General features: G+C 52.5%; 1 protein-coding gene across 1 annotated transcript in view; it reads right to left on the reverse strand.

The window, feature by feature from the left end:
- Positions 1-26,399, reverse strand: part of LOC139266790 (kelch-like protein 29) — a 494,463-nt gene that overhangs the window by 217,728 nt on the left and 250,336 nt on the right. Inside the window, exons 3-4 of the mRNA XM_070884383.1 lie at positions 12,213-12,734; positions 5,299-5,376 (exon numbers count right to left, since the gene is read on the reverse strand). Coding sequence (XP_070740484.1) covers positions 5,299-5,376; positions 12,213-12,734 — 600 coding nt within the window. The remainder of the gene's footprint in view (positions 1-5,298; positions 5,377-12,212; positions 12,735-26,399) is intronic.

The following is a 26,399-nucleotide window of genomic DNA, read 5'->3' on the forward strand; positions in this document are numbered from 1 at the left end:
TTTCTGCACCTCAGTTGGGATGTTCTCATGGCCCATGTCCTTTGCGATGTGTAATGTACTGAGCCGCTTTCTAATAGCACGTGAAATAAACCGAATAGGCTGGATACTGGTACTTGCGATGGTGGACTTCGGGCTGAAGATGCTTGCATACACTTTAACTGGAGTCTTCAGGACCCCAATATAAGACTCTGTTCTGTTTCAGGATATGGGAGGTTCATGGTGCCTCCTCCTCCTGTTAGTTACCAGATTGTCCACCACCTTTTTAGACATTATTAGGCTTTTTTTCTGATCCATTGGTTGTGGGACAGCTTAGCTCTGCTTAGAGCCTGCTGACGTTCGGTGTTTAGCATGCTAGAAGTGTCAGTTTGGGTGTTGGGTCTGTCAGTGCCACATCACTGATGAGTGCTTTGTCAATCAGGGCACAATGTCAACTCAGGTCAGAATTTTATGAATTGTGTCTCTGTCAAAATGCTTGAATTTCTCTGATGGTGGTAAATTGGTTGGGTGGGACTTAAAAAGAAAAAGAAAAAATACTTACATTTATGTAGCACCTTTCATGACCTCCCAAAGTGCTTCACAGCCAATGACGCACCTATGAAGTGTAGTCACTGTTGTAATGTAGGAAACGCAGCAGCCAATTTGCGCACAGCAAGCTCCCACAAATAGCAATGTGGTAATGACCAGATAATCTGTCTCAGTGATGTTGGTTGATAGATAAATATTGTCCAGGACACTGGGGAAAACTCCCCTACTCTTCTTTGAAATAGTTCCATAGGATCTTTAACGTTATGCCTGCCCATGGCAATCCCGCCAGCAATTGGTCACATCTTCCGGGTCGGGGCTCACAGAGAGTCCCTTATTGTGTTGCCGCCACTGGGAGGCAGGACAATTGGGGGAGGCTCCAGCTGTTGAAAGACTAGAGTAGCCACAGGAATAGGGGGTCAGCAAGAGAGAGAAGGTTGTTGCCACACATTGGAGAGATATATTTCTGCAGCGATTAGGGTCAGAAGATAAAAGAGTTATGCCCCAGGTATAGGATGAGAAGGCAATCTGAATGGAGGTGCTAACAATGATGGGACAATAGCAACTCACCATCTCACAATAAACCACTTTGTACTGGAAGCATTTTAAAGCCATCAGCAGGTTGGCTAATGTGAGTGTGGGCATGAGCAACCATGCAGATGCTGCGCTGCTCCTGGAAGCAGAACTGACCTTCACACTGTCCCGCTCATGATCACAAGGAAATGTTTGCAGCCACCTGGGTGGAAACGCATTGCAAATTAGTCTGTACTAGGTGTTAAGCCAAAGGAGAAACATGTACTCAACCAGAGGCAAAGGACAACCAAGAGTGGAGGAATGTCCAGCAGCAGGTCCCACAGTAGACAAAGAAGGAAGAAAAATCTGCATCTCCTGGACAGATCCACTGGGGAGCCCATGGGGGATGGAGAAGATGGAGGAGAGCTGCCAGGCCCAGACTGGGAATTGAATGGAGTGTTTACAGAGCTGTGAGTTTTTAATGTCCGCTGATATTGTGATGATGGGAAAGGCCTGCTGCCATTGCTCAGTCTCATCTCATTATGCACAAGTTAGTTGGATGTCCTCTACATCCTTCACAGGTGCTGATTCCTTAGAGAAGGAAACATCTAAGTAGCCTAGAGCCTCCAAAAGGGCGCTTCTTGTATCTGATCCACCCATTCTGTCATGGCATCTTACTCAAGCAACAACTCCCACTAAGGGCTACGTTATTACTGCAGCAGGAGGAGTTGGGTGGCAACTTTAAGGAGACAGCTGTCTTTCCCTAGAGGTGATATAAGAAACAGGCCTCCACTGAGGATTCTAAGACCAAGATCTAAGAGGTCCATGATGTTAAAAATCAATGATTGGCCTCACATGCAGGCAGTGGAGACAGTCCCTTCTTAAATTGTGCTGCTGATGGAACCCATAGTGATTATGCAATGTGGGAAATATGATGATGTGAGTAGGTCCCAGGGACTGTGGCAGTCCAGGAGATCAATGTAGCCTCCAGACATCAGGAGGGGGGTATAACTGCTGTTGTTACATCTGCAGTGGCAATAGTTACTGCTTGCATAGAGGCAAAGTAGCCGTGAGTGCTCAGAAACAAAGTAGTCGACATGACTCCAAATCAAAACAGTGTTGCAGAACCACATTCCTGTGTGCTTACACTTAATCAGCTCCTCTCCTTCATTTGATTCTGGTGGATACGCTGCCAGCAGAATGATCAGGGCCACGGGAAAGAAACCATGGCAGAAATCGAAGTGGCCAATTTTGAGTTGGAGTTTCGGCTGAGCGCCCTGCCCCATTTCACTTGTTAGATCACCTCTATATTACCCAGAAATGGATGGCTTTCATACGGAAAGTCCAGGCCTTTATGTCAGAGGATGTTGTGATCAAAGTGATCAGTCTTCTGCTCTTATGCAATGTTGATCACCAAGGAATGAGGGAGATACTGATGTGCTTGAGACAGTACAGAGAAGAGCCACAAAGCAGAGCCTCAGTAGAGGACAAAAGGACATAAATTCAAATTTTTGGACTGATCAAGAAATCCTTCTTCACACAAAGAGAGATCAGCATATGATTCAAGAAGGGCCATATGGTCTTGCTCATTAATAGTTATCTGGGGTACGGCAGCATAGCGGTTATGTTACTGCACTAGTAATCCAGGGGTCTGGGCTAATGATTACCATGGCAGCTGGGGAATTTAAATTCAATTAATTAAATAAATCTGAAATAAAAAGTATCAGTAATGGTGACCATGAGACTATCGGATTGTCACACAAATCCATCTGGTTCACTAATTTCCCTTAGGGAAGGAAATCTGCCGTCCTTACCTGGCCTGATCTATATGTGACTCCAGACCCACACCAATGTGCTTGACTCTTAACTGCCCTCCGAAATGACCTAGCAAGCCACTCAGTTGTATCAAACTGCTATGCACTGTGGGAGTATGTTCTCCACACAGACTGCAGCGGTTCAAAAAGTGCTTCCAAAAGATCCTGAACATACAAGCGTCTAGTCTTTTCTTGAACAGCCTATATTCCTACACTCCTTTAACATCAGCATTTTCTGCTGCTATATATGTCTCTAACTCAAGCACATCTTATACTGAGCTCTCCTAGGATTCGATCATAGGCATTGGAGAGATAGTCATTTAAAAGTCTAAACTGGAGAAACAACCGAAGAGATTACAACTGCTTCTATATGGACTTCTTAAAAGATCTTCACAACTAATGGGGGCTTTAGGAAAGGTGATCAGAAATTGAATGAGAGTGTCATAAGCTGCTGATCACAAAACTGGCAATGCTCAAGTAAAGAAGCTACAATAAAACACTTCTGAAGGACTACCACCACCTTCTTAGTAGAGTTAAGGACAGCCTTTGTATAAAGGAATACTGATACTGTATGAAAGGAAAACTGCAATTAAATCCAGTTACATAAGAACATAAGAACATAAGAAATAGGAACAGGAGTAGACCATACGGCCCCTCGAGCCTGCTCCGCCATTCAATAAGATCATGGCTGATCTGATCATGGACTCAGCTCCACTTCCCTGCCTGCTCCCCATAACGCCTTATCCCCTTATCGTTAAAGGAACTGTCTATTTCTGTCTTAAATTTATTCAATGTCCCAGCTTCCACAGCTCTCTGGGGCAGCGAATTCCATAGACTTTCAACCCTCAGAGAAGAAATTTCTCCTCATCTCAGTTTTAAGTGGGCAGCCCCTTATTCTAAGATCATGCACTCTAATTCTAGTCTCCCCCATCAGTGGAAACATCCTCTCTGCATCCACCTTGTCAAGCCCCCTCATAATCTTATACGTTTCGATAAGATTACCTCTCATTCTTCTGAAGTCCAATGAGAAGAGGCCCAACCTACTCAACCTTTCCTCATGTCAACCCCCTCATCTCTAGAATCAACCTAGTGAACCTTCTTTGAACTGCCCCCAAAGCAAGTATATCCTTTCGTAAATATGGAAACCAAAACTGCATGCAGTATTCCAGGTGTGGCCTCACCAATACCCTGTATAACTGTAGCAAGACTTCCCTGCTTTTATACTCCATCCCCTTTGCAATAAAGGCCAAGATTCCATTGGCCTTCCTGATCATTTGCTGTACCTGCATACTATCCTTTTGTGTTTCATGCACAAGTACCCCCAGGTCCTGCTGTACTGCAGCACTTTGCAATCTTTCTCCATTTAAATAATAACTTGCTCTTTGATTTTTTTTTGCCAAACTGCATGATCTCACACTTTCCAACATTATACTCCATCTGTCAAATTTTTGCCCACTCATTTAGTCTGTCTATGTCCTTTTGTAGATTTTTTGTGTCCTCTTCACACATTGCGTATCCTCCCATCTTTGTATTGTCAGCAAACTTGGCTACGTTACACTCAGTCCCTTCTTCCAAGTCGTTAATGTATTGTCACGTGACAATACGTTGCATACATGTGTATTATGCTGTGAGCCTGTAGATCCCGGAGATAGCTTAGAGCATAATTGCTTTTATGTGCCCTACTCCAGGTGAATAATATTTGAGCTAGACAGCAGTCTCTGCTCTAAGTTTCTAAAAAGCTCGCATTAACATAGTCAAGATTCATTTTGCTAGAAACTGATTTTTATTAGCTCCAACTCATCATCACAGCAAAACTCTGAGCATGGACTTCTTAACTTCTTACCTGGAATAACCAGGGACAGAGGGACTAGGGTCAGGGTGGGAGCAGGGAGAAAACATTAGTAGACAGACTCTGAATTCCAGATCTGATGTTCTCATGCCTGTTTGTTCTAAACGTAGCTTGGAAACTAATGGGAAGATTTTTGACCCCTGCACCTCGCTAGAATATTTAAAGACATGAACATATTTAGATGGGAAGGATGAGAGGCTATGCTATGAAAGCCAAATCTCTTGCCTTCAAAATTCCCAAGCAGGTGAGTGCAAGTAAGATGGGTTGAATCTTCTCCTTATTGCTCAAGCATAGGAGGGCAGAATTTTACTCTAAGCTATTTTTCTGAGTTCTATCCAATCTTTCCTGAGGAAGTTTTACTGGTAGTTGTGTTACTGTACACTGGACAAATGGACAACCAAGAAGGGGAATCACTGGGTTGGAGGTGCTAAATTATGCCGATGAGGAGCAGGACACAGAATGTATCCATAGGCCATTTATGGCCACTTTGCCATTCAGTTACTAATGGCAGCTCATGGCTGACAACCTGAACTACCCAAGGTAAGAAATTTGCTGGAGACTCCGTCCCCATTAGGCCCTGATCCGCTAAAGACACCTCACCTGTTTGAAGTTCCTCCGTAGTGTCAAGTCTTGGTTGAACTTGGTCCATGGTGCTGGCGGGGGACTCGCGTCGATCACCTCCAGAGATTTTCCAGGGCAGAGTCAAAAGACACAAATTACTCAAAGTTATTTTGTGATGAGGGCATTAAATTGTTGTCACATGATCAACTCCACATGTCTTACCTAGTTAGGGATGAACGGCAAACTGTGCTAGACTGAAAACCTGAAGTGATCCACGTTGAGCCATTTCTGGTTAATTCACAAATACTTGGATCAATTTAAGTATGGATGAGTAATCCTCGTTAAAAAAAAATGATGTTCATCTACAAAGGGTAAAATTATCTATTCACACACATGCCTCACTATTTTCTTTGTCCCAGAAATTAGCTTCCCTCTGTTACGGCAAGTGGCTGAAACCACACAAATAAAAGCTGGCTGATTCAATAACAAAAGCAAAAAAGTGAACTTTTAATACATTCAAATGTCATATCTGTTCTGACAGGAAATGAGCTGTAATTCGCAATGTGCTATGGTCAGTTTATTTGATCTTATTTGATGTAATGGTGAGTCATAATCCATGTTTCATGTCGGTATGGATGGAATGATGTTGGGGTAAGGCAGTAGGGATAGAAAGGAAGTGAAAAAATGCCTTTAACCCTTGCCTGTCAGTGTATGAGTTGAAGGGGATAATTTAATTCCTGGTAGTTCATTGGAGGGGTAAGAAAAATATGTCCACTGGTAGTATCGTGGCAAGTATATATTTGATTGCTGGAAGTCTAGTGATGGAATGTCCCTGGCAACCAAACTACATCTTTGAACGTCAACAAAGATCTCCAGATTGACTTTTCTAATGCCAAAGCCAAATGCTGATGAAACATATACGTTAAGCCCTGCTGAGCAACATAAAAGGCTGAATTTAAAAAAAAAGGAATGTTGTAAGCAGAAGCCAGGCGAAGACATTGTGGCCGAAATTGGCCCGTGCTGGATTTAGAAACATAGAAACATAGAAAATAGGTGCAGGAGTAGGCCATTCGGCCCTTCTAGCCTGCACCGCCATTCAATGAGTTCATGGCTGAACATGCAACTTCAGTACCCCATTCCTGATTTCTCACCATACCGCATAATTCGAATTAGTGATTCATTTTGCACCGGAGAGGGAAACGCTGGAGTCAGTGCGGATTTGCCCTTTTTTAGGAAAAAAAATGCTGGGGGGCGGTAACCGTGCATTCTTGCGATGCTTCCGGAGAACTCACATAAGCTGATGATGTCAGCGCGTCGGTCATGCCGCTATGTTGCAACGTCCCTCCACTTCTCTTAAAAGGAGAGGGCTGCTGTGATCTGAGCAGCACCTTCAGTACCGCCCACTGTGCCGCCAGTGAAGGTATCGGCCCGGCCGGTGGCCACCATTGTCGGGCCAACTGAAAAGTTGGCCGGACACAAAAAAGATGGCCGCTGCCGTGGCGGCACCTCCCCTTTAGGGGCGGCTGGAGCACCACAACCATTGCAGCTTCTCGTACGGAGAAGCGGTCAGTGGCATCACATTCGCTCCTGCAGGGCAATTTCCCCCATGGGGCGCAAAGGGGTCGGTATGGGGCGATAAGGGGTTGGCGTGCATGCTGCTGACGTAATTGCCTGGGCGCAGCACAAATCCCTTTTCACCTGCCGAACCCTGAGAGCAATTCTGGGGAGAGTGCTCTGTGTGCAGCACCAGGTGAAAACCCTTTAGCGTACCCTTATCGCTGGCCACCGTTGCTAACTGACCCTGCGCAGAGGGGCAATTTCAGCCCCATTATGTAATGAAAACAGAAAATGCTGGAAATACTCAGCAGGTCAGGCAGCATCTGTGGAGAGAAAAACAGAGTTAACGTTTCAGGTCGATGACCTTTCGTCAAGATGGAAAAAGTTAGAGATGTAACAGATTTTAAGCAAGTACAGAGGTAAGGAAAGTGATGGGGAGGGAAGCACAAAAGGGCAGGTCTGTGATAGGATGGAAGGCAGAAGTGATTAAATGACAAAGGGGATGATGGTGCAAGGCAAAAGGAGATGGTAATGGGACAAGTAAAGAAACAAAAGATGAGTCTAGATAGGGTGTAAATGGGAATGGCAGAATCATCAATAGCTGCTATCTGGAAAAATAGGGGCAGAGGTTATGCTCTGAAATTGTTGAACTCATTGTTGAGTTTAGAAGGCTGTAAACTTCCTACTCGAAAGATGAGGTGCTGATCCTCACATTGAGCTTCATTGGAACAGTGTTAGACGCCGAGGACAGAGTGGAAGTGGAGCGGAGAATTAAAATGACTCGCAATCGGAAGCTCGGGGTCAAGCTTGCGGACTAAATGGAGGTGTTCCGCAAAGCGGTCACTCGATCTCCGTTTGGTCTCCCCAATGTAGAAGACATTATGGGACTGATTTTCCCGATCCATTCCCCTTCTGCCCCGGCGCTGGACAGAAGTAGTGCACCTGTAGTGTCCAGCCCCAGGAGTGCCACTATTTCCTGTCTCTGACAATTATCTTGGAGCAGGCCCACCCTCTGACTGGATCTTGACCCTGAAAAACAGCAGGAATTTTAAGTGAAGTTGTCGGGTTCTCAAGCCTGCAGCTGCGCATTGGGATTCTAAGATTGAGGCCTTCTGGCAGCTGATAGAAGATCCTCAGTGGTGTAACTCATCCTGGTGAGATCTTAAACCACAATTAATATGTGTACTCTTCTGTCTTCAGTCTGCCCCTGGGGCCAACACTTCCGGAAGTCCGAGAGAAGTCCATTGTGTCAGGTTTCACCAAGCATTCCTGCGCTGGGGAGACCTGTGTGTGGAATCTCAGGAAAAGAAGGTGGGTGGCCATCGCCTATCTCATTTATATCTCTGTGATGGACCAGCCCCTCCAGTAGGAGCAGCACCACCTCCATCCCTCGGAGAAGCGCCGCAAATAAACATGACAATGTAAAGGTGGCAGGGGCCTAGCAAAATGGGTCAACTCTTTTTCTTGACCTTTGTTCTTGGGGACATGTGCATTCCCCAGCAGCAAATGACAGAAAAAATTGGTCCCATCAATTTCTGCACTTCCTCATAAGTATTTGAAGATGGTTGTTCGAGTTGACAGGCCAACTATTTTACTGAGTGTGTTCAAAAGGTTACACCTTATATTATAATTTATTTTAAAAAAAATTATACATGTAATTTTCATATAAATTCTTGAGGTTAAGAGCAAGGTAATCCGGATTATTCCTTTAATACATTTTTCTTTTCTAAACTCAAACAAGATGGACTGGAGTCAGCAGTGAGACCAGTCTCCCTGGAGAATGGTTTCCCCTCTGTCTCTCTAATTCAATAGTTCTCACTAATCCGCACACGTGACTTCAACAGACACAACACAGCGATTTTTTTTTTCTACCACAACTGCCTAATGTGTCGGAGACAAATTCTTGGTGATTTCACAGGAAATTTATATTTTTACTGCAGAACAGCCAAAACATTCCTATAATATTGTCAAACCTTTCTGCCAAAACTGCATAAGGTAATAATTTTTTTGGCTTTTCAGTGGTTAAGATTGCCCGAATAATTGATTTATAGCCTACAAATTTCACTATGCTTGTAATGAACACTAGAAATTGGCCAGCCTTGTTCTCGTTTTTTTTTGGTGGTTTTTCACCTGTTTTGATGGAAAAAGGTGTTCACCTAAATTAGCCAAAGTTTTGCGCCGACGGTTTTGAAATACCACTAAAAAGCAGACCGCCGTCGTGCAAGAATGAAAAAAAGCGACATTGCTTTAAATTGGCCCTTCGACGCACCCGTATTCTGGGTGAAAAAAAACATCCAAGAAAAGTCTGCATTGCAGCCCCATAAACAGCGATAAGTATGAAGACCTGCAAAAATGGTAAGTTAAAGTTTTTATTTTTTAATTCTTTTTCAGTGATTTGCGAGATAAGTGTCTTGTGAATGTTTTCTGATTTTTTATTTTTTGTGTTTTGCAATTTTGTGTGTGTTTTCCCCTCTCCCAGGACCTGTCTTTTAGCAGTAATCGGCCTCGGCCTAAAGTTGGCGAGGACCGCAGTTTCCACAACGAATCCTCGTGCAACGCCGATTTTTACCGTCGGGCGCAATTTTTTGCCAATTTCATGATTTAAAAAATAGCTGTGTTTTTAACGGTATTTTTGGCGACAAATATCGAAAAAATACCGCTATCGCCAAAAGACCAATTTCTAGCCCTTAATGTGTTTTCTTTTAAAATAAATGTAATTGATTTAAAACCAATGGATTAATACCTTGGTAATACTAGCAGAGGAATGTCACTCAAATGCGTTAGCCATCTGTTGTATGTTAATATCATAAACAGTAATTATTAGGTTTATGGGTTTGCCCTACTGACCTAAGGAAAGATGGGGCTGAAATTGCCCACCGCCCAAAAAGAGTCACATCTGCCACTCCTGAAGTGTTCCGGCTGCCCCAATGCATGGGGCGGTCTAACTGTCGAAATTCAGCACTTCAGCGATTTTTTTGGAGCTGGGCGGAAGTGGCATCATCATGGGGGCAGAAGTGGGGGTGGGGCGGAATGACCGTTACTAGCGGGGCGGGAGTGGGGTGCAGCGGCCAACGCTGCAAGGCATCAGCACCGCACTGATGACGTCATTTCGCTGGCATGTCATAATGTCCCTCATCAGTTAAAAGGGAGGGCCGTTGCGAACTCTGCAGCCACTTTAGTGGCAAACACTGGGCCACCAGGGAGGGTTTCAGTGGGGTCAACGACCTGGTAACCAAGATGGGGTGCCAGGCTGCCTGTTGGCGGCCCGGCCGAACCCGAGACAATAATTATCGGCCCGACATGGCAGTTGGCGGACAAAAAAAAAAATGGCGTAACCAGCAATGACACCTCCCCTTCAAGGGCCACCAAGCCACAGAGAGTGTATCGACAGCAAAAGCTGCCAGGGGCACCAATCGGCGGTGGCGCCGCTCCCGTGGAGCAATTCCGGGAAAAGGGGAATTTCCCGATGGGCAATTTCGGGAACGGGTCACCGCCGGTTGGTAAGGGGTCAGCACATGCATGCCACGGCGGCAAAACGGGCGGAGCAGTCCTCTACACCGCTCCAAACCAAAGGAAGGGCAATGTCTAAAATGGCGGCCCCTCCACGGAGACTCGGCGGCCATTCTGCACCGACCCATGGCCGCCACTATCAGGTGGTCAGAGGCCTTATAGAAAAGGGACAATTTCGGTCCCATGGTGTTTTAAAACTGAAAACTGACAACAGTATACACTTGTGTATTAACTCGATCACTGCCTCACCTAACTCCAGCTGTTATTTTACACAAAATTAGAACTCACCTAGAACAACTGGCTCCCAGTCCCCAAAACCTCCAATTTAAATTTCTCATCCTGATCTTTAAATTTCTTCACGGCCTTGCCCTTCCTTATCTCTGTAACCTCCACCAGCGGTACAACCACCCAGCCTCCTCTCGAACTCTTTGTTCCTCTGAATCGGGCCTTTTATGTATCCTCCCGTCCCTTGGTCCTACCGCTTGTGGCCGTGCCCTCAGCAGCAAAGATGCCGTGTCTGGAACTACCTGCCTAAAACCCTGCATCCCTCCATTTCCCTCTCCTCTTTTAAGACACTTAGTAAAACTCATCCGGCTGACCAAGATTTGGCCACCCTTCCTAATATTGGCATTCATTTATTTCTAAAGCACCTTGGAGCAATTTTCTACGTTAAAGGTACCATATAAAGGCAAGTAGATGTTTATTTTTAATCCCAGTTAAGAACTGCCAAAATAACTGATTTTCTATTAGACAGATGGAGGAAAAGCTTCTAATTAATTCAACTCAAAAGTATTATACTGTATTTACAGTGATTGATTAACATGGAGAAATGGTCCTTTCAGGTCTCACTTTTTTTTTAAACCAAGCTCCTTTGTTGTACTGTATATTAAATTCTTGACAATAAAAGACATACAGGAATATTAAAAAATGGTTGTGGCAAAGATTGAAACATCGAGTGCAACAGATGTAGTTAGTAGTGACAGAAAATGCTGGAAATTCACAGCATTGAACAATCATAAAGAGAAAGATAAGCTGACGTTTCAGTTTTGAAAAATTAATCTTTCTCTTTCCGATTCTGATTGACTGACTGGCTGTACACCTCTCCCGTCTTGTTTTTAATTTCAGATTTCCAGCATTATTGTTTCTTCTTTTCGTCTCTACAAAGTGATTTATATTTCATTTTTTATTCAGCAGATACATTCCTTTGACCCTTCACAGTGTTCTTTATGAATATACAAAGGCTTACTCTGGAGATTCAGAATTTAGAATGTGCAAGAGCTTTTTTTTCTCTATTGAAGACCTGCTGTTTCAGATTCAATTCCTTGATGAACACTTGACCTTATTGCAAATTGTAAAGCACTCAACAGTTTCCCATGCAGCCAATTAAGTTCTGTATTTAAATAAGCAGTGAATAGTGTAACAGATAAGCACTTGTAGTTTGCTAAGGCTATTCAGGAATTCTAGTTATCCAACTTAGGATGATTAAGGATAAAAAAACTGTGCAGTTACAAAGACAGTTCATTAAAAATTGCAAAATATCACCTTTGTTCTTCCTGGGTAATAAGACCTGATATTTCACAAATGATACTTCTTGCCAATTATCTCAAATACCTGATGAATTATTTGATTGATGCAGGAAGGAATGATTATAACTAGGAGACATTTATAAAGACTGCTCCACAGAGTCATTGCTTTAAAAAAATCATTTAATTATCCCCAAAATGGTCCGTCATAAGTACAGAGAGTTGTGTAAAACCCAATTTCTTAAACTATCACCTTCTTCTACAAGTCTGTAGGCCATGATGTACCAAATCAATAATAAAAAAAGCATCAATGAAACATGCATACATACTGAAATGGACAATAAAGCAACTAACTAGACCTACCTTTCGGGTGCCAAGGGTCCATAAACTCGTACTTTCCCATCCCAACAGTCCGCAACATCTGCACACCATTTCTGTTGTCTTGAATTTGTGGTGGATTTAAAGGAAGTTGGGAAACAACCTGCCCATTGATTCCTTGAGCATTACTAGGCAGAGCTGCTGAAGGCAGAGCAGATGGATGCAAAATGGGGCAACTCATGTGACCATTCCCTATTGTGCTCGGGGCAGGCTGAGTCACCTGACCCACCCCAGTGAGAGGAGACATGGTAATCGGCTGACTAGTTGTGTACAAAGGCTGACTCTGCAGATTCACAATCATGTTGGTTAAAGGCTGTGAAGGATGCTGTACTTGATAATGTGCTGTCAGAAGTGGAAGTTGAGGGGGAACTGGAGGTGACATTGTGGGAGTAACTCCGATCACTGGACTTTGAACATTAAATGCTGGTGGCTGCGCCATCCCATACGTGGGAGGTATTAGAGCAGGCTGGCCAACTGCTGCAACTGAAGGGACCCATGATGTTGGACCTGAAAATTTAAAAGAACATTAATTAAAATGTCCATTTCCCTTTCTCCAACATGTACACAATTCTACAATCATGCCCATTAACTGGAATCTATGTCGTTGTTCACCAATCTTCAAACACATATTACTTGATTTAAAAGTGTTTTATGAACTTTTTAATATTCAATATTACATAAAATATATCAATAAGAAATTCTATTAATTTGTTGGCTGCTTTCTCAGAACCTGTAGCGAGGGAGTGTGTGTGAGGTGTGGGGGTGGGGGGGGGGGGGGTAGAGTGTGTGAGAGGATGAGGTGGGAGGGGGTAGTGTGAGGGGATGAGGTGTGGGTGGTGTGTGTGAAGGGTGTGGGAGTACGCGGTGTGTGTGAGGTGTGTGAGGTGTGAGGTGTGAGGTGTGGGGTGTGGGGTGTGTGAGGTGTGAGAGGTGTGAGAGGTGTGAGGTGTGTGAGGTGTGAGGTGTGAGGTGTGTGAGGTGTGTGAGGTGTGTGAGGTGTGTGAGGTGTGAGAGGTGTGTGAGGTGTGAGGTGTGGGGTGTGGGGTGTGAGGTGTGTGAGGTGTGAGGTGTGAGGTGTGTGAGGTGTGTGAGGTGTGTGAGGTGTGAGAGGTGTGTGAGGTGTGAGGTGTGGGGTGTGGGGTGTGTGAGGTGTGTGAGGTGTGAGAGGTGTGAGGTGTGTGGGGTGTGTGAGGTGTGTGAGGTGTGAGGGGTGTGGGGTGTGGGGTGTGGGGTGTGGGGTGTGAGGTGTGTGAGGTGTGGGGTGTGAGGTGTGTGGTGTGTGGGGTGTGGGGTGTGGGGTGTGAGGTGTGTGAGGTGTGGGGTGTGAGGTGTGTGGTGTGTGGGGTGTGGGGTGTGTGAGGTGTGTGAGGTGTGAGAGGTGTGAGGTGTGTGGGGTGTGTGAGGTGTGAGGTGTGGGGTGTGGGGTGTGGGGTGTGAGGTGTGGGGTGTGAGGTGTGAGGTGTGTGAGGTGTGGGGTGTGAGGTGTGTGGGGTGTGGGGTGTGGGGTGTGAGGTGTGTGAGGTGTGGGGTGTGAGGTGTGTGGTGTGTGGGGTGTGGGGTGTGTGAGGTGTGTGGTGTGTGAGGTGTGAGGTGTGAGGTGTGAGGTGTGTGGGGTGTGTGGGGTGTGTGAGGTGTGAGGTGTGTGGGATGTGTGAGGTGTGTGAGGTGTGTGAGGTGTGTGAGGTGTGTGAGGTGTGTGAGGTGTGTGGGGTGTGAGGTGTGTGGTGTGAGGGGTGTGGGTGTTGGTGTGAGGTGTGTGGGGTGTAGGGTGTGAGGTGTGTGGGTGTGTGGGGTGTGTGGTGTGGGGTGTGTGGGGTGTGTGGTGTGAGGTGTGTGAGGTGTGTGAGGTGTGTGAGGTGTGTGGGGTGTGTGTTGTGTGAGGTGTGGGGTGTGAGGTGTGTGAGGTGTGGTGTGTGAGGTGTGTGGTGTGTGGGGTGTGGGGTGTGTGGTGTGTGAGGTGTGAGGTGTGAGGTGTGTGAGGTGTGTGAGGTGTGAGAGGTGTGTGAGGTGTGAGGTGTGGGGTGTGGGGTGTGGGGTGTGGGGTGTGTGAGGTGTGAGAGGTGTGAGGTGTGTGAGGTGTGTGAGGTGTGAGGTGTGGGGTGTGGGGTGTGGGGTGTGAGGTGTGGGGTGTGAGGTGTGAGGTGTGAGGTGTGTGAGGTGTGGGGTGTGAGGTGTGTGGGGTGTGGGGTGTGGGGTGTGGGGTGTGAGGTGTGTGAGGTGTGGGGTGTGAGGTGTGTGGTGTGTGGGGTGTGGGGTGTGTGAGGTGTGTGGTGTGTGAGGTGTGAGGTGTGAGGTGTGAGGTGTGAGGTGTGTGGGGTGTGTGGGGTGTGTGAGGTGTGAGGTGTGTGGGGTGTGTGAGGTGTGTGAGGTGTGTGAGGTGTGTGGGGTGTGAGATGTGTGGTGTGTGGTGTGAGGTGTGTGGTGTGTGGTGTGTGGGGTGTGGGGTGTGTGGGGTGTGGGGTGTGTGAGGTGTGTGGTGTGTGAGGTGTGAGGTGTGAGGTGTGTGGGGTGTGTGAGGTGTGTGAGGTGTGTGGGGTGTGAGGTGTGTGGTGTGAGGGGTGTGGGTGTTGGTGTGAGGTGTGTGGGGTGTAGGGTGTGAGGTGTGTGGGTGTGTGGGGTGTGTGGTGTGGGGTGTGTGGGGTGTGTGGTGTGAGGTGTGTGAGGTGTGTGAGGTGTGTGAGGTGTGTGGGGTGTGTGTTGTGTGAGGTGTAAGGTGTGAGGGGTGTGGGGTGTGTGGGTTGTGAGGTGTGCGGGGTGTGAGGTGTGTGGGGTATCTGGGGCGTGGGGTGTGAGGTGTGTTTGGGGTGTGAGGGGTGTGGGGTGTGGGGTGTGAGGTGTGGGGTGTGAGGGGTCTGGGTGTTGGTGTGAGGTGTGTGGGGTGTAGAGTGTGAAGTGTTTGAGTTGTGTGGGGTGTGAGGTGTGTTTGGGGTGTGAGGGGTGTGGGGTGTGGGGTGTGGGGTGTGAGGTGTGTTTGGGGTGTGAGGGGTGTGGGGTGTGGGGTGTGGGGTGTGAGGTGTGTGGAGTGTGAGGTGTGAGGTGTGTGGGGTGTGGGGTGTGTGGGGTGTGGGGTGTGTGGGGTGTGAGGTGTGGGGTGTGAGCTGTGAGGTGTGTGAGGTGTGATGTGTGTGGGGTGTGGGGTGTGTGAGTTGCGTGTGATGTGTGGGTGTGTGGGATGTGTGGGATGTGTGGCTGTGTGTGGTGTGAGGTGTGAGGTGTGTGTGGGGTGTGGGGTGTGGGGTGTGGGGTGTGGGGTGTATGGGGTGTGTGGAGTGTGGGGTGTATGAGGTGTGTGAGGTATGTGGGGTGTGTGAGGTGTGAGGTGTGAGGTGTGAGGTGTGTGGGGTGTGTGGAGTGTGGAGTGTGGGGTGTGAGTGGTGTGGGGTGTGTGGGGTGTGGGATGTGTGAGGTGTGAGGTGTGAGGGGTGTGGGGTGTGTGTGGTGTGAGGTGTGAAGTGTGAGGTGTGAGGTGTGTGGGGTGTGAGTTGTGAGGTGTGTGGGGTGTGTGTGGTGTGAGGGGTGTGTGCGGTGTGTGTGGTGTGGGGTGTGGGGTGTGTGGGGTGTGAGGTGTGAGGTGTGAGGTGTGTGAGGTGTGTGAGGTGTGATGTGTGTGGGGTGTGTGAGGTGTGAGGTGTGTGGTGTGGGGTGTGGGGTGTGAGGTGTGTGAGTTGTGAGGTGTGTGAGGTGTGTGAGGTGTGTGAGGTGTGTGAGGTGTGAGGTGTGTGGGGTGTGAGGTGTGTGGGGTGTGAGGTGTGTGAGGGGTGTGGCGTGTGTGGGGTGTGGGGTGTGGGGTGTGAGGTGTGTGGGGTGTGTGGGGTGTGTATGTGTGAGGTGTGAGGGGTGTGGGGTGTCTGGGGCATGGGGTGTGAGGTGTGTTTGGGGTGTGAGGTGTGTTTGGGGTGTGAGGGGTGTGGGGTGTGGGGTCTGAGGTGTGAGGTGAGGGGTCTGGGTGTTGGTGTGAGGTGTGTGTGGTGTAGGGTGTGAGGTGTGTGAGGCGTGTGGGCTGTGGGGTGTGAGGTGTGTTTGGGGTGTGAGGGGTGTGGTGTGTGGGGTGTGGGGTGTGAGGTGTGTGGAGTGTGAGGTGTGAGGTGTGTGAGGTGTGTGGGGTGTGAGGTGTGTGGGGTGTGGGGTGTGACGTGTGTTTGGGGTGTGAGGGGTGTGGTGTGTGGGGTGTGAGGTGTGAGGTGTGTGAGGTGTGAGGTGTGTGGGGTGTGTGGGGTGTGTGAGGTGTGAGGTGTGTGAGGTGTGTGAGGTGTGTGAGGTGTGTGAGGTGTGTGAGGTGTGTGGGGTGTGTGGGGTGTGTGGGGTGTGAGGTGTGAGGGGTGTGGGGTGTGTGGGGTGTGAGGTGTGAGGTGTGAGGGGTGTGAGGTGTGAGGTGTGAGGGGTGTGGGGTGTGGGGTGTGTGGGGTGCGGGTGTGAGGTGTGTGGGGTGTGAGGGGTGTGAGGTGTGAGGTGTGTGGGGTGTGTGAGGTGTGTGAGGTGTGTGGGGTGTGAGATGTGTGGTGTGTGGTGTGAGGTGTGTGGTGTGTGGGGTGTGGGGTGTGTGGGATGTGGGGTGTGTGAGGTGTGTGGTGTGTGAGGTGTGTGGTGTGAGGGGTGTAGGTGTTGGTGTGAGGTGTGTGGGGTGTAGGGTGTGAGGTGTGTGAGGTGTGGGGTGTGAGGTGTGTGGTGTGTGGGGTGTGAGGTGTGTGGTGTGTGGGGTGTGAGGTGTGTGAGGTGTAGGGGGTGTGAGGAGTGTGGGGTGTGAGGTGTGAGGGGTGTGGGTGTTGGTGTGAGGTGTGTGGGGTGCGAGGTGTAGGGTGTGAGGTGTGTGAGGTGTGTGGGGTGTGTGGGATGTGTGGGTGTGTGGGGTGTGTGGGTGTGTGGGTGTGTGGGGTGTGTGTGGTGTGGGGTGTGTGGGGTGTGTGGGGTGTGAGTTGTGTGAGGTGTGTGAGGTGTGTGAGGTGTGTGAGGTGTGAGGTGTGGGGGGGGTGGGGTGTGTGGGGTGTGTGTGGTGTGTGGGGTGTGTGGGGTGTGTGTGGTGTGAGGTGTGTGGGGTGTGGGGGGTGTGTGGGGTGTGTGGGGTGTGTGTTGTGTGAGGTGTAAGGTGTGAGGGGTGTGGGGTGTGTGGGGTGTGAGGTGTGCGGGGTGTGTGGGGTGTGAGGTTTGTGGGGTGTCTGGGGCGTGGGGTGTGAGGAGTGTTTGGGGTGTGAGGGGTGTGGGGTGTGGGGTGTGAGATGTGGGGTGTGAGGGGTCTGGGTGTTGGTGTGAGGTGTGTGGGGTGTAGGGTGTGAAGTGTTTGAGGTGTGTGGGGTGTGAGGTGTGTTTGGGGTGTGAGGGGTGTTGGGTGTGGGGTGTGGGGTGTGGGGTGTGAGGTGTGTTTGGGGTGTGAGGGGTGTGGGGTGTGGGGTGTGAGGTGTGTGGGTGTGTGGGTGTGTGGGGTGTGTGTGGTGTGGGGTGTGTGGGGTGTGAGTTGTGTGAGGTGTGTGAGGTGTGTGAGGTGTGTGAGGTGTGGGGGGGCTGGGGTGTGTGGGGTGTGTGGGGTGTGTGGGGTGTGTGGGGTGTGTGGGGTGTGAGGTGTGTGGGGTGTGGGGGGTGTGTGGGGTGTGTGGGGTGTGAGGTGTAAGGTGTGAGGGGTGTGGGGTGTGTGGGGTGTGAGGTGTGCGGGGTGTGTGGGGTGTGAGGTGTGTGGGGTGTCTGGGGCGTGGGGTGTGAGGTGTGTTTGGGGTGTGAGGGGTGTGGGGTGTGGGATGTGAGGTGTGGGGTGTGAGGGGTCTGGGTGTTGGTGTGAGGTGTGTGGGGTGTAGGGTGTGAAGTGTTTGAGGTGTGTGGGGTGTGAGGTGTGTTTGGGGTGTGAGGGGTGTGGGGTGTGGGGTGTGGGGTGTGGGGTGTGAGGTGTGTTTGGGGTGTGAGGGGTGTGGGGTGTGGGGAGTGTGAGGTGTGAGGTGTGTGGGCTGTGGGGTGTGTGGGGTGTGAGGTGTGTGAGGTGTGAGGTGTGTGAGGTGTGATGTGTGTGGGGTGTGGGGTGTGTGAGTTGCGTGTGATGTGTGGGTGTGTGGGATGTGTGGGATGTTGGCTGTGTGTGGTGTGAGGTGTGAGGTGTGTGTGGGGTGTGGGGTGTGGGGTGTGGGGTGTATGGGGTGTGTGGAGTGTGGGGTGTATGAGGTGTGTGAGGTATGTGGGGTGTGTGAGGTGTGAGGTGTGTGGGGTGTGTGGAGTGTGGAGTGTGGGGTGTGAGGGGTGTGGGGTGTGTGGGGTGTGGGATGTGTGAGGTGTGAGGTGTGAGGTGTGAGGGGTGTGGGGTGTGTGTGGTGTGAGGTGTGAGGTGTGAGGTGTGTGGGGTGTCAGTTGTGAGGTGTGTGGGGTGTGGGGTGTGTGTGGTGTGAGGGGTGTGTGGGGTGTGTGTGGTGTGGAGTGTGGGGTGTGTGGCGTGTGAGGTGTGAGGGGTGTGGGGTGTGTGGGGTGTGAGGTGTGAGGTGTGTGAGGTGTGTGAGGTGTGATGTGTGTGAGGTGTGTGAGTTGTGAGGTGTGTGAGGTGTGTGAGGTGTGAGGTGTGTGGGGTGTGAGGTGTGTGAGGGGTGTGGCGTGTGTGGGGTGTGGGGTGTGAGGTGTGTGGAGTGTGTGGGGTGTGTATGGTGTGAGGTGTGAGGTGTGTGGGGTGTCTGGGGCGTGGGGTGTGAGGTGTGTTTGGGGTGTGAGGTGTGTTTGGGGTGTGAGGGGTGTGGGGTGTGGGGTCTGAGGTGTGAGGTGAGGGGTCTGGGTGTTGGTGTGAGGTGTGTGTGGTGTAGGGTGTGAGGTGTGTGAGGCGTGTGGGGTGTGGGGTGTGAGGTGTGTTTGGGGAGTGAGGGGTGTGGGGTGTGAGGCGTGGGGTGTGAGGGGTCTGGGTGTTGGTGTGAGGTGTGTGAGGTGTAGGGTGTGAGGTGTGTGAGTTGTGTGAGGTGTGTGGGGTGTGAGGTGTGTTTGGGGTGTGAGGGGTGTGGTGTGTGGGGTGTGAGGTGTGTGGAGTGTGAGGTGTGAGGTGTGTGAGGTGTGTGGGGTGTGTGGGGTGTGGGGTGTGAGGTGTGTGGGGTGTGGGGTGTGACGTGTGTTTGGGGTGTGAGGGGTGTGGTGTGTGGGGTGTGAGGTGTGAGGTGTGTGGAGTGTGAGGTGTGAGGTGTGTGGGGTGTGTGAGGTGTGAGAGGTGTGTGAGGTGTGTGGGGTATGTGGGGTATGTGGGGTATGTGGGGTATGTGGGGTATGTGGGGTATGTGGGGTGTGTGGGGTGTGTGGGGTGTGTGGGGTGTGTGTGGTGTGTGTGGTGTGAGGTGTGTGTGGTGTGTGAGGTGTGTGAGGTGTGAGGTGTGAGGGGTGTGGGGTGTGGGGTGTGTGGGGTGCGGGTGTGAGGTGTGTGGGGTGTGAGGGGTGTGGGTCTGGGGTGTGGGGTGTGGGGTGTGAGGTGTGAGGTATGAGGTGTGAGGTGTCTGGGTGTTGATGTGAGATGTGTGGGGTGTGGGGTGTGTGAAGGGTGTGTGTGGTGTGTGGGTGTGTGGGGTGTGGGGTGTGGTGTGTGGTGTGTGGGGTGTGGGGTATGGGGTGTGTGGGGTGTTAGGTGTGTATGGTGTGAGGTGTTTATGGTGTGAGGGGTGTGGGGTGTGGGGTGTGTGTGGTGTGAGGTGTGAGGTGTGTGGGGTGTGTGGGGTGTGAGGTGTGAGGTGTGGGGTGTGGGGTGTGTGGGGTGTGAGGTGTGAGGTGTGGGGTGTGTGGGGTCTGGGTGTTGGTGTGAGGTGTGTGGGGTGTGGGGTGTGAGGTGTGTTTGGGGTGTGAGGGGTGTGGGGTGTGGGGTGTGGGGTGTGAGGTGTGTGGGGTGTGTGGGTTGTGAGGTGTGCAATGTGAGGTGTGTGGGGTGTGAGGGGTGTGGGTTCTGGGGTCTGGGGTGTGGGGTGTGAGGTCTGAGGTGTGAGATGTGAGGTGTGGGGTGTGAGGGGTCTGGATGTTGGTGTGAGGTGTGTGGGGTGTGGGGTGTGTGAGGGGTGTGTGTGGTTTGTGTGGTGTGGGGTGTGGGGTGTGTGGGGTGTTAGGTGTGTATGCTGTGAGGTATGTGTGGTGTGAGGGGTGTATGGTGTGAGGGGTGTGTGTGGTGTGAGGTGTGAGGTGTGTGAGGTGTGAGGTGTGGGGTGTGTGGGGTCTGGGTGTTGGTGTGAGGTGTTTGGGGTGTAGGTTGTGAGGTGTGTGGGGTGTGAGGAGTATTTGGGGTGTGAGGGGTGTGGGGTGTGTGAGGGGTGTGTGTGGTGTGTGGGTGTGTGGTGTGTGGGGTGTTAATGGGTATGGTGTGAGGTGTGTATGGTGTGAGGGGTGTGGGGTGTGTGTGGTGTGAGGTGTGAGGTGTGTGGGGTGTGTGGGGTGTGATGTTTGAGGTGTGAGGTGTGGGGTGTGTGGGGTGTGAGGTGTGAGGTGTGGGGTGTGTGGGGTCTGTGTGTTGGTGTGAGGTGTGTGAGGTGTAGGTTGTGAGGTGTGTGGGGTGTGAGGTGTGTTTGGGGTGTGAGGGGTGTGGGGTCTGGCGTGTGGGGTGTGAGGTGTGAGGTGTGTGGGGTGTGGGGTGTGTGGGGTGTGAGGTGTGGGGTGTGAGCTGTGAGGTGTGTGAGGTGTGGGGTGTGAGCTGTGAGGTGTGTGGGGTGTGAGGTGTGTGAGGTGTGATGTGTGTGGGATGTGGGGTGTGTGTGGTGTGAGGTGCATGGTGTGTGTGTGATGTGTGGGTGTGTGGGATGTGTAGGATGTGTGGGTGTGTGTGGTGTGAGGTGTGGTGTGTTGGGTGTATGGGGTGTGTGGAGTGTGGGGTGTGAGGTGTGTGAGGTGTGTGAGGTATGTGGGGTGTGGGATGTGAGGTGAGGGGTCTGGGTGTTGGTGTGAGGTGTGTGGGTTGTAGGGTGTGAGGTGTATGAGGCGTGTGGGGTGTGGGGTGTGAGGTGTGTTTGGGGAGTGAGGGGTCTGGGTGTTGGTGTGAGGTGTGTGGGGTGTGAGGTGTGTGAGGTGTGTGGAGTGTGTGGAGTGTGTGGAGTGTGAGGTGTGAGAGGTGTGTGAGGTGTGTGGGGTGTGTGGGGTGTGGGGTGTGGGGTGTGGGGTGTGGGGTGTGGGGTGTGGGGTGTGGGGTGTGGGGTGTGAGGTGTGTTTGGGGTGTGAGGGGTGTGGTGTGTGGGGTGCGAGGTGTGAGGTGTGTGGAGTGTGAGGTGTGAGGTGTGTGGGGTGTGTGGGGTGTGTGGGGTGTGAGGTGTGAGGTGCGTGGGGTGTGAGGTGTGTGAGGTGTGTGGGGTGTGTGGGGTATGTGGGGTATGTGGGGTATGTGCGGTGTGTGGGGTGTGTGGGGGGTGTGGGGTGTGGGGTGTATGTGGTGTGAGGTGTGTGTGGTGTGAGGTGAGGGGTGTGGGGTGTGGGGTGTGTGGGGTGTGAGGTGTGAGGTGTGAGGTGTGGGGTGTGAGGGGTCTGGGTGTTGGTGTGAGGTGTGTGGGATGTGTGAGGGGTGTGTGTGGTGTGTGGGTGTGTGGTGTGTGGGGTGTGGTGTGTGGAGTGTGGGGTGTGTGGGGTGTTAGGTGTGTATGGTGTGAGGTGTGTATGGTGTGAGGGGTGTGGGGTGTGGGGTATGTGTGGTGTGAGGTGTGAGGTGTGTGGGATGTGTGGGGTGTGAGGTATGGGATGTGAGGTGTGAGGTGTGTGGTGTGGGGTGTGTGGGGTCTGGGGTCTGGGTGTTGGTGTGAGGTGTGTGGGGTGTGAGGTGTGTGGAGTGTGAGGTGTGAGGTGTGTGGGGTGTGGGGTGTGGGGTGTGGGGTGTGTGGGGTGTGAGGTGTGGAGTGTTAGGTGTGGGGTGTGTGTGGTGTGAGGTGCGTGGGGTGTGTGTGATGTGTGGGTGTGTGGGATGTGTGGGTGTGTGTGGTGTGAGGTGTGAGGTGTGTGAGGTGTGTGGGGTGTATGGGGTGTGTGGGGTGTGAGGTGTGTGAGGTATGTGGGGTGTGGGGTGTGAGGTGTGTGAGGTGTGTGAGGTGTGTGGGGTGTGGGGTGTGTGGAGTGTGGGCTGTGAGGTGTGTGGGGTGTGGGGTGTGTGGGGTGTGAGGAGTGTTTGGGGTGTGAGGGGTGTGGGGTGTGTGAGGGGTGTGTGTGGTGTGTGGGTGTGTGGTGTGTGGGGTGTTAATGGGTATGGTGTGAGGTGTGTATGGTGTGAGGTGTGTATGGTGTGAGGGGTGTGGGGTGTGTGTGGTGTGAGGTGTGAGGTGTGTGGGGTGTGTGGGGTGTGATGTTTGAGGTGTGAGGTGTGGGGTGTGTGGGGTGTGAGGTGTGAGGTGTGGGGTGTGTGGGGTCTGTGTGTTGGTGTGAGGTGTGTGAGGTGTAGGTTGTGAGGTGTGTGGGGTGTGAGGTGTGTTTGGGGTGTGAGGGGTGTGGGGTCTGGCGTGTGGGGTGTGAGGTGTGAGGTGTGTGGGGTGTGGGGTGTGTGGGGTGTGAGGTGTGGGGTGTGAGCTGTGAGGTGTGTGGGGTGTGGGATGTGAGGTGTGTGGGGTGTGGGGTGTGTGGGGTGTGAGGTGTGGGGTGTGTGAGGTGTGATGTGTGTGGGATGTGGGGTGTGTGTGGTGTGAGGTGCATGGTGTGTGTGTGATGTGTGGGTGTGTGGGATGTGTAGGATGTGTGGGTGTGTGTGGTGTGAGGTGTGGTGTGTTGGGTGTATGGGGTGTGTGGAGTGTGGGGTGTGAGGTGTGTGAGGTGTGTGAGGTATGTGGGGTGTGGGATGTGAGGTGAGGGGTCTGGGTGTTGGTGTGAGGTGTGTGGGTTGTAGGGTGTGAGGTGTATGAGGCGTGTGGGGTGTGGGGTGTGAGGTGTGTTTGGGGAGTGAGGGGTCTGGGTGTTGGTGTGAGGTGTGTGGGGTGTGAGGTGTGTGAGGTGTGTGGAGTGTGTGGAGTGTGAGGTGTGAGAGGTGTGTGAGGTGTGTGGGGTGTGGGGTGTGAGGTGTGTGGGGTGTGGGGTGTGGGGTGTGAGGTGTGTTTGGGGTGTGAGGGGTGTGGTGTGTGGGGTGCGAGGTGTGAGGTGTGTGGAGTGTGAGGTGTGAGGTGTGTGGGGTGTGTGGGGTGTGTGGGGTGTGAGGTGTGAGGTGCGTGGGGTGTGAGGTGTGTGAGGTGTGTGGGGTGTGTGGGGTATGTGGGGTATGTGGGGTATGTGCGGTGTGTGGGGTGTGTGGGGGGTGTGGGGTGTGGGGTGTATGTGGTGTGAGGTGTGTGTGGTGTGAGGTGAGGGGAGTGGGGTGTGGGGTGTGTGGGGTGTGAGGTGTGAGGTGTGGGGTGTGAGGGGTTTGGGTGTTGGTGTGAGGTGTGTGGGATGTGTGAGGGGTGTGTGTGGTGTGTGGGTGTGTGGTGTGTGGGGTGTGGTGTGTGGGGTGTGGGGTGTGTGGGGTGTTAGGTGTGTATGGTGTGAGGTGTGTGGGGTGTGGGGTATGTGTGGTGTGAGGTGTGAGGTGTGTGGGATGTGTGGGGTGTGAGGTGTGGGATGTGAGGTGTGAGGTGTGTGGTGTGGGGTGTGTGGGGTCTGGGGTCTGGGTGTTGGTGTGAGGTGTGTGGGGTGTGAGGTGTGTGGAGTGTGAGGTGTGAGGTGTGTGGGGTGTGGGGTGTGTGGGGTGTGAGGTGTGGAGTGTTAGGTGTGGGGTGTGTGTGGTGTGAGGTGCGTGGGGTGTGTGTGATGTGTGGGTGTGTGGGATGTGTGGGTGTGTGTGGTGTGAGGTGTGAGGTGTGTGAGGTGTGTGGGGTGTATGGGGTGTGTGGGGTGTGGGGTGTGAGGTGTGTGAGGTGTGTGAGGTATGTGGGGTGTGGGGTGTGAGGTGTGTGAGGTGTGTGAGGTGTGTGGGGTGTGGGGTGTGTGGAGTGTGGGCTGTGAGGTGTGTGGGGTGTGGGGTGTGTGGGGTGTGGGGTGTGGGATGTGTGGGTGTGAGGTGTGAGGGGTGTGGGGTGTGGGGTGTGTGTGGTGTGAGGTGTGGGGTGTGAGGTGTGAGGTGTGTGGGGTGTGAGGTGTGGGGTGTGAGGTGTGTGAGGTGTGTGAGTTCTGTGAGGTGTGAGGTGTGTGAGGTGTGGGGTGTGAGGGGTGAGGTGTGTGGGGTGTGAGGTGTGGGGTGTGAGGTGTGTGAGGTGTGTGAGGTGTGTGAGGTGTGTGGGGTGTGTGGGGTGTGGGTTGTGGGGTGTGTGGGGTGTGAGGGGTGTGGTGTGTGTGGTGTGAGGTGTGAGGCGTGAGGGGTGTGTGGGGTGTGAGGTGTGCGGGGTGTGAGGTGTGTGGGGTGTCTGGGGCGTGGGGTGTGCGGTGTGTTTGGGGTGTGAGGGGTGTGGGGTGTGAGGTGTGAGGTGAGGTGTCTGGGTGCTGGTGTGAGGTGTGTGGGGTGTAGGGTGTGAGGTGTGTGAGGCGTGTGGGGTGTGGGGTGTGAGGTGTGTTTGGGGAGTGAGGGGTGTGGGGTGTGAGGTGTGAGGTGTGGGGTGTGAGGGGTCTGGGTGTTGGTGTGAGATGTGTGGGGTGTAGGGTGTGAGGGGTGTGGGGTGTGTGGGGTGTGAGGTGTGTGGGGTGTCTGGGGCGTGGGGTGTGAGGTGAGGGGTCTGGGTGTTGGTGTGAGGTGTGTGGGTTGTGGGGTGTGAGGTGTGTGAGGCGTGTGGGGTGTGGGGTGTGAGGTGTGTTTGGGGAGTGAGGGGTCTGGGTGTTGGTGTGAGGTGTGTGGGGTGTAGAGTGTGAGGTGTGTGAGGTGTGTGGAATGTGTGGAATGTGTGGAATGTGTGGAGTGTGTGGAGTGTGAGGTGTGAGAGGTGTGTGAGGTGTGTGGGGTGTGGGGTGTGAGGTGTGTGGGGTGTGGGGTGTGGGGTGTGAGGTGTGTTTGGGGTGTGAGGTGTGTGGGGTGTGAGGTGTGAGGTGTGTGGAGTGTGAGGTGTGAGGTGTGTGGGGTGTGGGGTGTGGGGTGTGTGGGGTGTGGGGTGTGGGATGTGTGGGTGTGAGGTGTGAGGGGTGTGGGGTGTGGGGTGTGTGTGGTGTGAGGTGTGAGGTGTGAGGTGTGAGGTGTGTGGGGTGTGGGGTGTGTGGGGTGTGAGGTGTGAGGTGTGTGTGGTGTGAGGTGTGAGGTGTGAGGTGTGTGGGGTGTGAGGTGTGATGTGTGAGGTGTGTGGGGTGTGAGGTGTGTTTGGGGGGTGTGGGGTGTGGGGTGTGGGGTGTGTGAGGTCAGTGAGGTGTGAGGTGTGTGAGGTGTGGGGTGTGAGGGGTGAGGTGTGTGGGGTGTGGGGTGTGAGGTGTGTGAGGTGTGTGAGTTCTGTGAGGTGTGAGGTGTGTGAGGTGTGGGGTGTGAGGGGTGAGGTTTGTGGGGTGTGAGGTGTGGGGTGTGAGGTGTGTGAGGTGTGTGAGGTGTGTGAGGTGTGTGGGGTGTGTGGGGTGTGGGGTGTGTGAGGGGTGTGAGGTGTGTGGGGTGTGTGGGGTGTGTGGGGTGTGTGGGGTGTGAGGTGTGAGGTGTGTGGGGTGTGTGGGGTGTGTGGGGTGTGTGGGGTGTGAGGTGTGAGGTGTGTGGGGTGTGTGGGGTGTGTGGGGTGTGAGGTGTGTGAGGGGTGTGAGGTGTGTGGGGTGTGTGGGGTGTGTGGGGTGTGTGGGGTGTGTGGGGTGTGAGGTGTGAGGTGTGTGGGGTGTGAGGTGTGTGAGGTGTGTGGGGTATGTGGGGTGTGTGGTGTGTGGGGTGTGGGGTGTGGGGTGTGGGGTGTGGGGTGTGTGGGGTGTGTGAGGTGTGGGGTGTGAGGTGTGAGAGGTGTGAGGGGTGTGAGGGGTGTGAGGGGTGTGAGGTGTGTGGTGTGTGGTGTGTGGTGTGTGGTGTGGGGTGTGGGGTGTGGGGTGTGTGGGGTGTGTGAGGTGTGAGGGGTGTGGGGTGTGTGGGGTGTGAGGTGTGTGGGGTGTGAGGTGTGTGGGGTGTGGGGTGTGAGGTGTGAGGTGTGTGAGGTCTGTGAGGTGTGAGGTGTGAGGTGCGGGGTGTGAGGTGTGTGGGGTGTGAGGTGTGGGGTGTGAGGGGTCTGGGTGTTGGTGTGAGGTGTGTGGGGTGTGGGATGTGTGAGGGGTGTGTGTGGTGTGTGGGGTGTGTGTGGTATGAGGTGTGTGTGGTGTGTGTGGTGTGAGGTGTGAGGTGTGAGGGGTGTGGGGTGTGTGGGGTGTGAGGTGTGAGGTGTGCGGTGTGAGGGGTCT

Source organism: Pristiophorus japonicus, chromosome 7, assembly GCF_044704955.1.
Source record: "Pristiophorus japonicus isolate sPriJap1 chromosome 7, sPriJap1.hap1, whole genome shotgun sequence".
Taxonomy (NCBI): Eukaryota; Metazoa; Chordata; class Chondrichthyes; family Pristiophoridae; genus Pristiophorus; species Pristiophorus japonicus.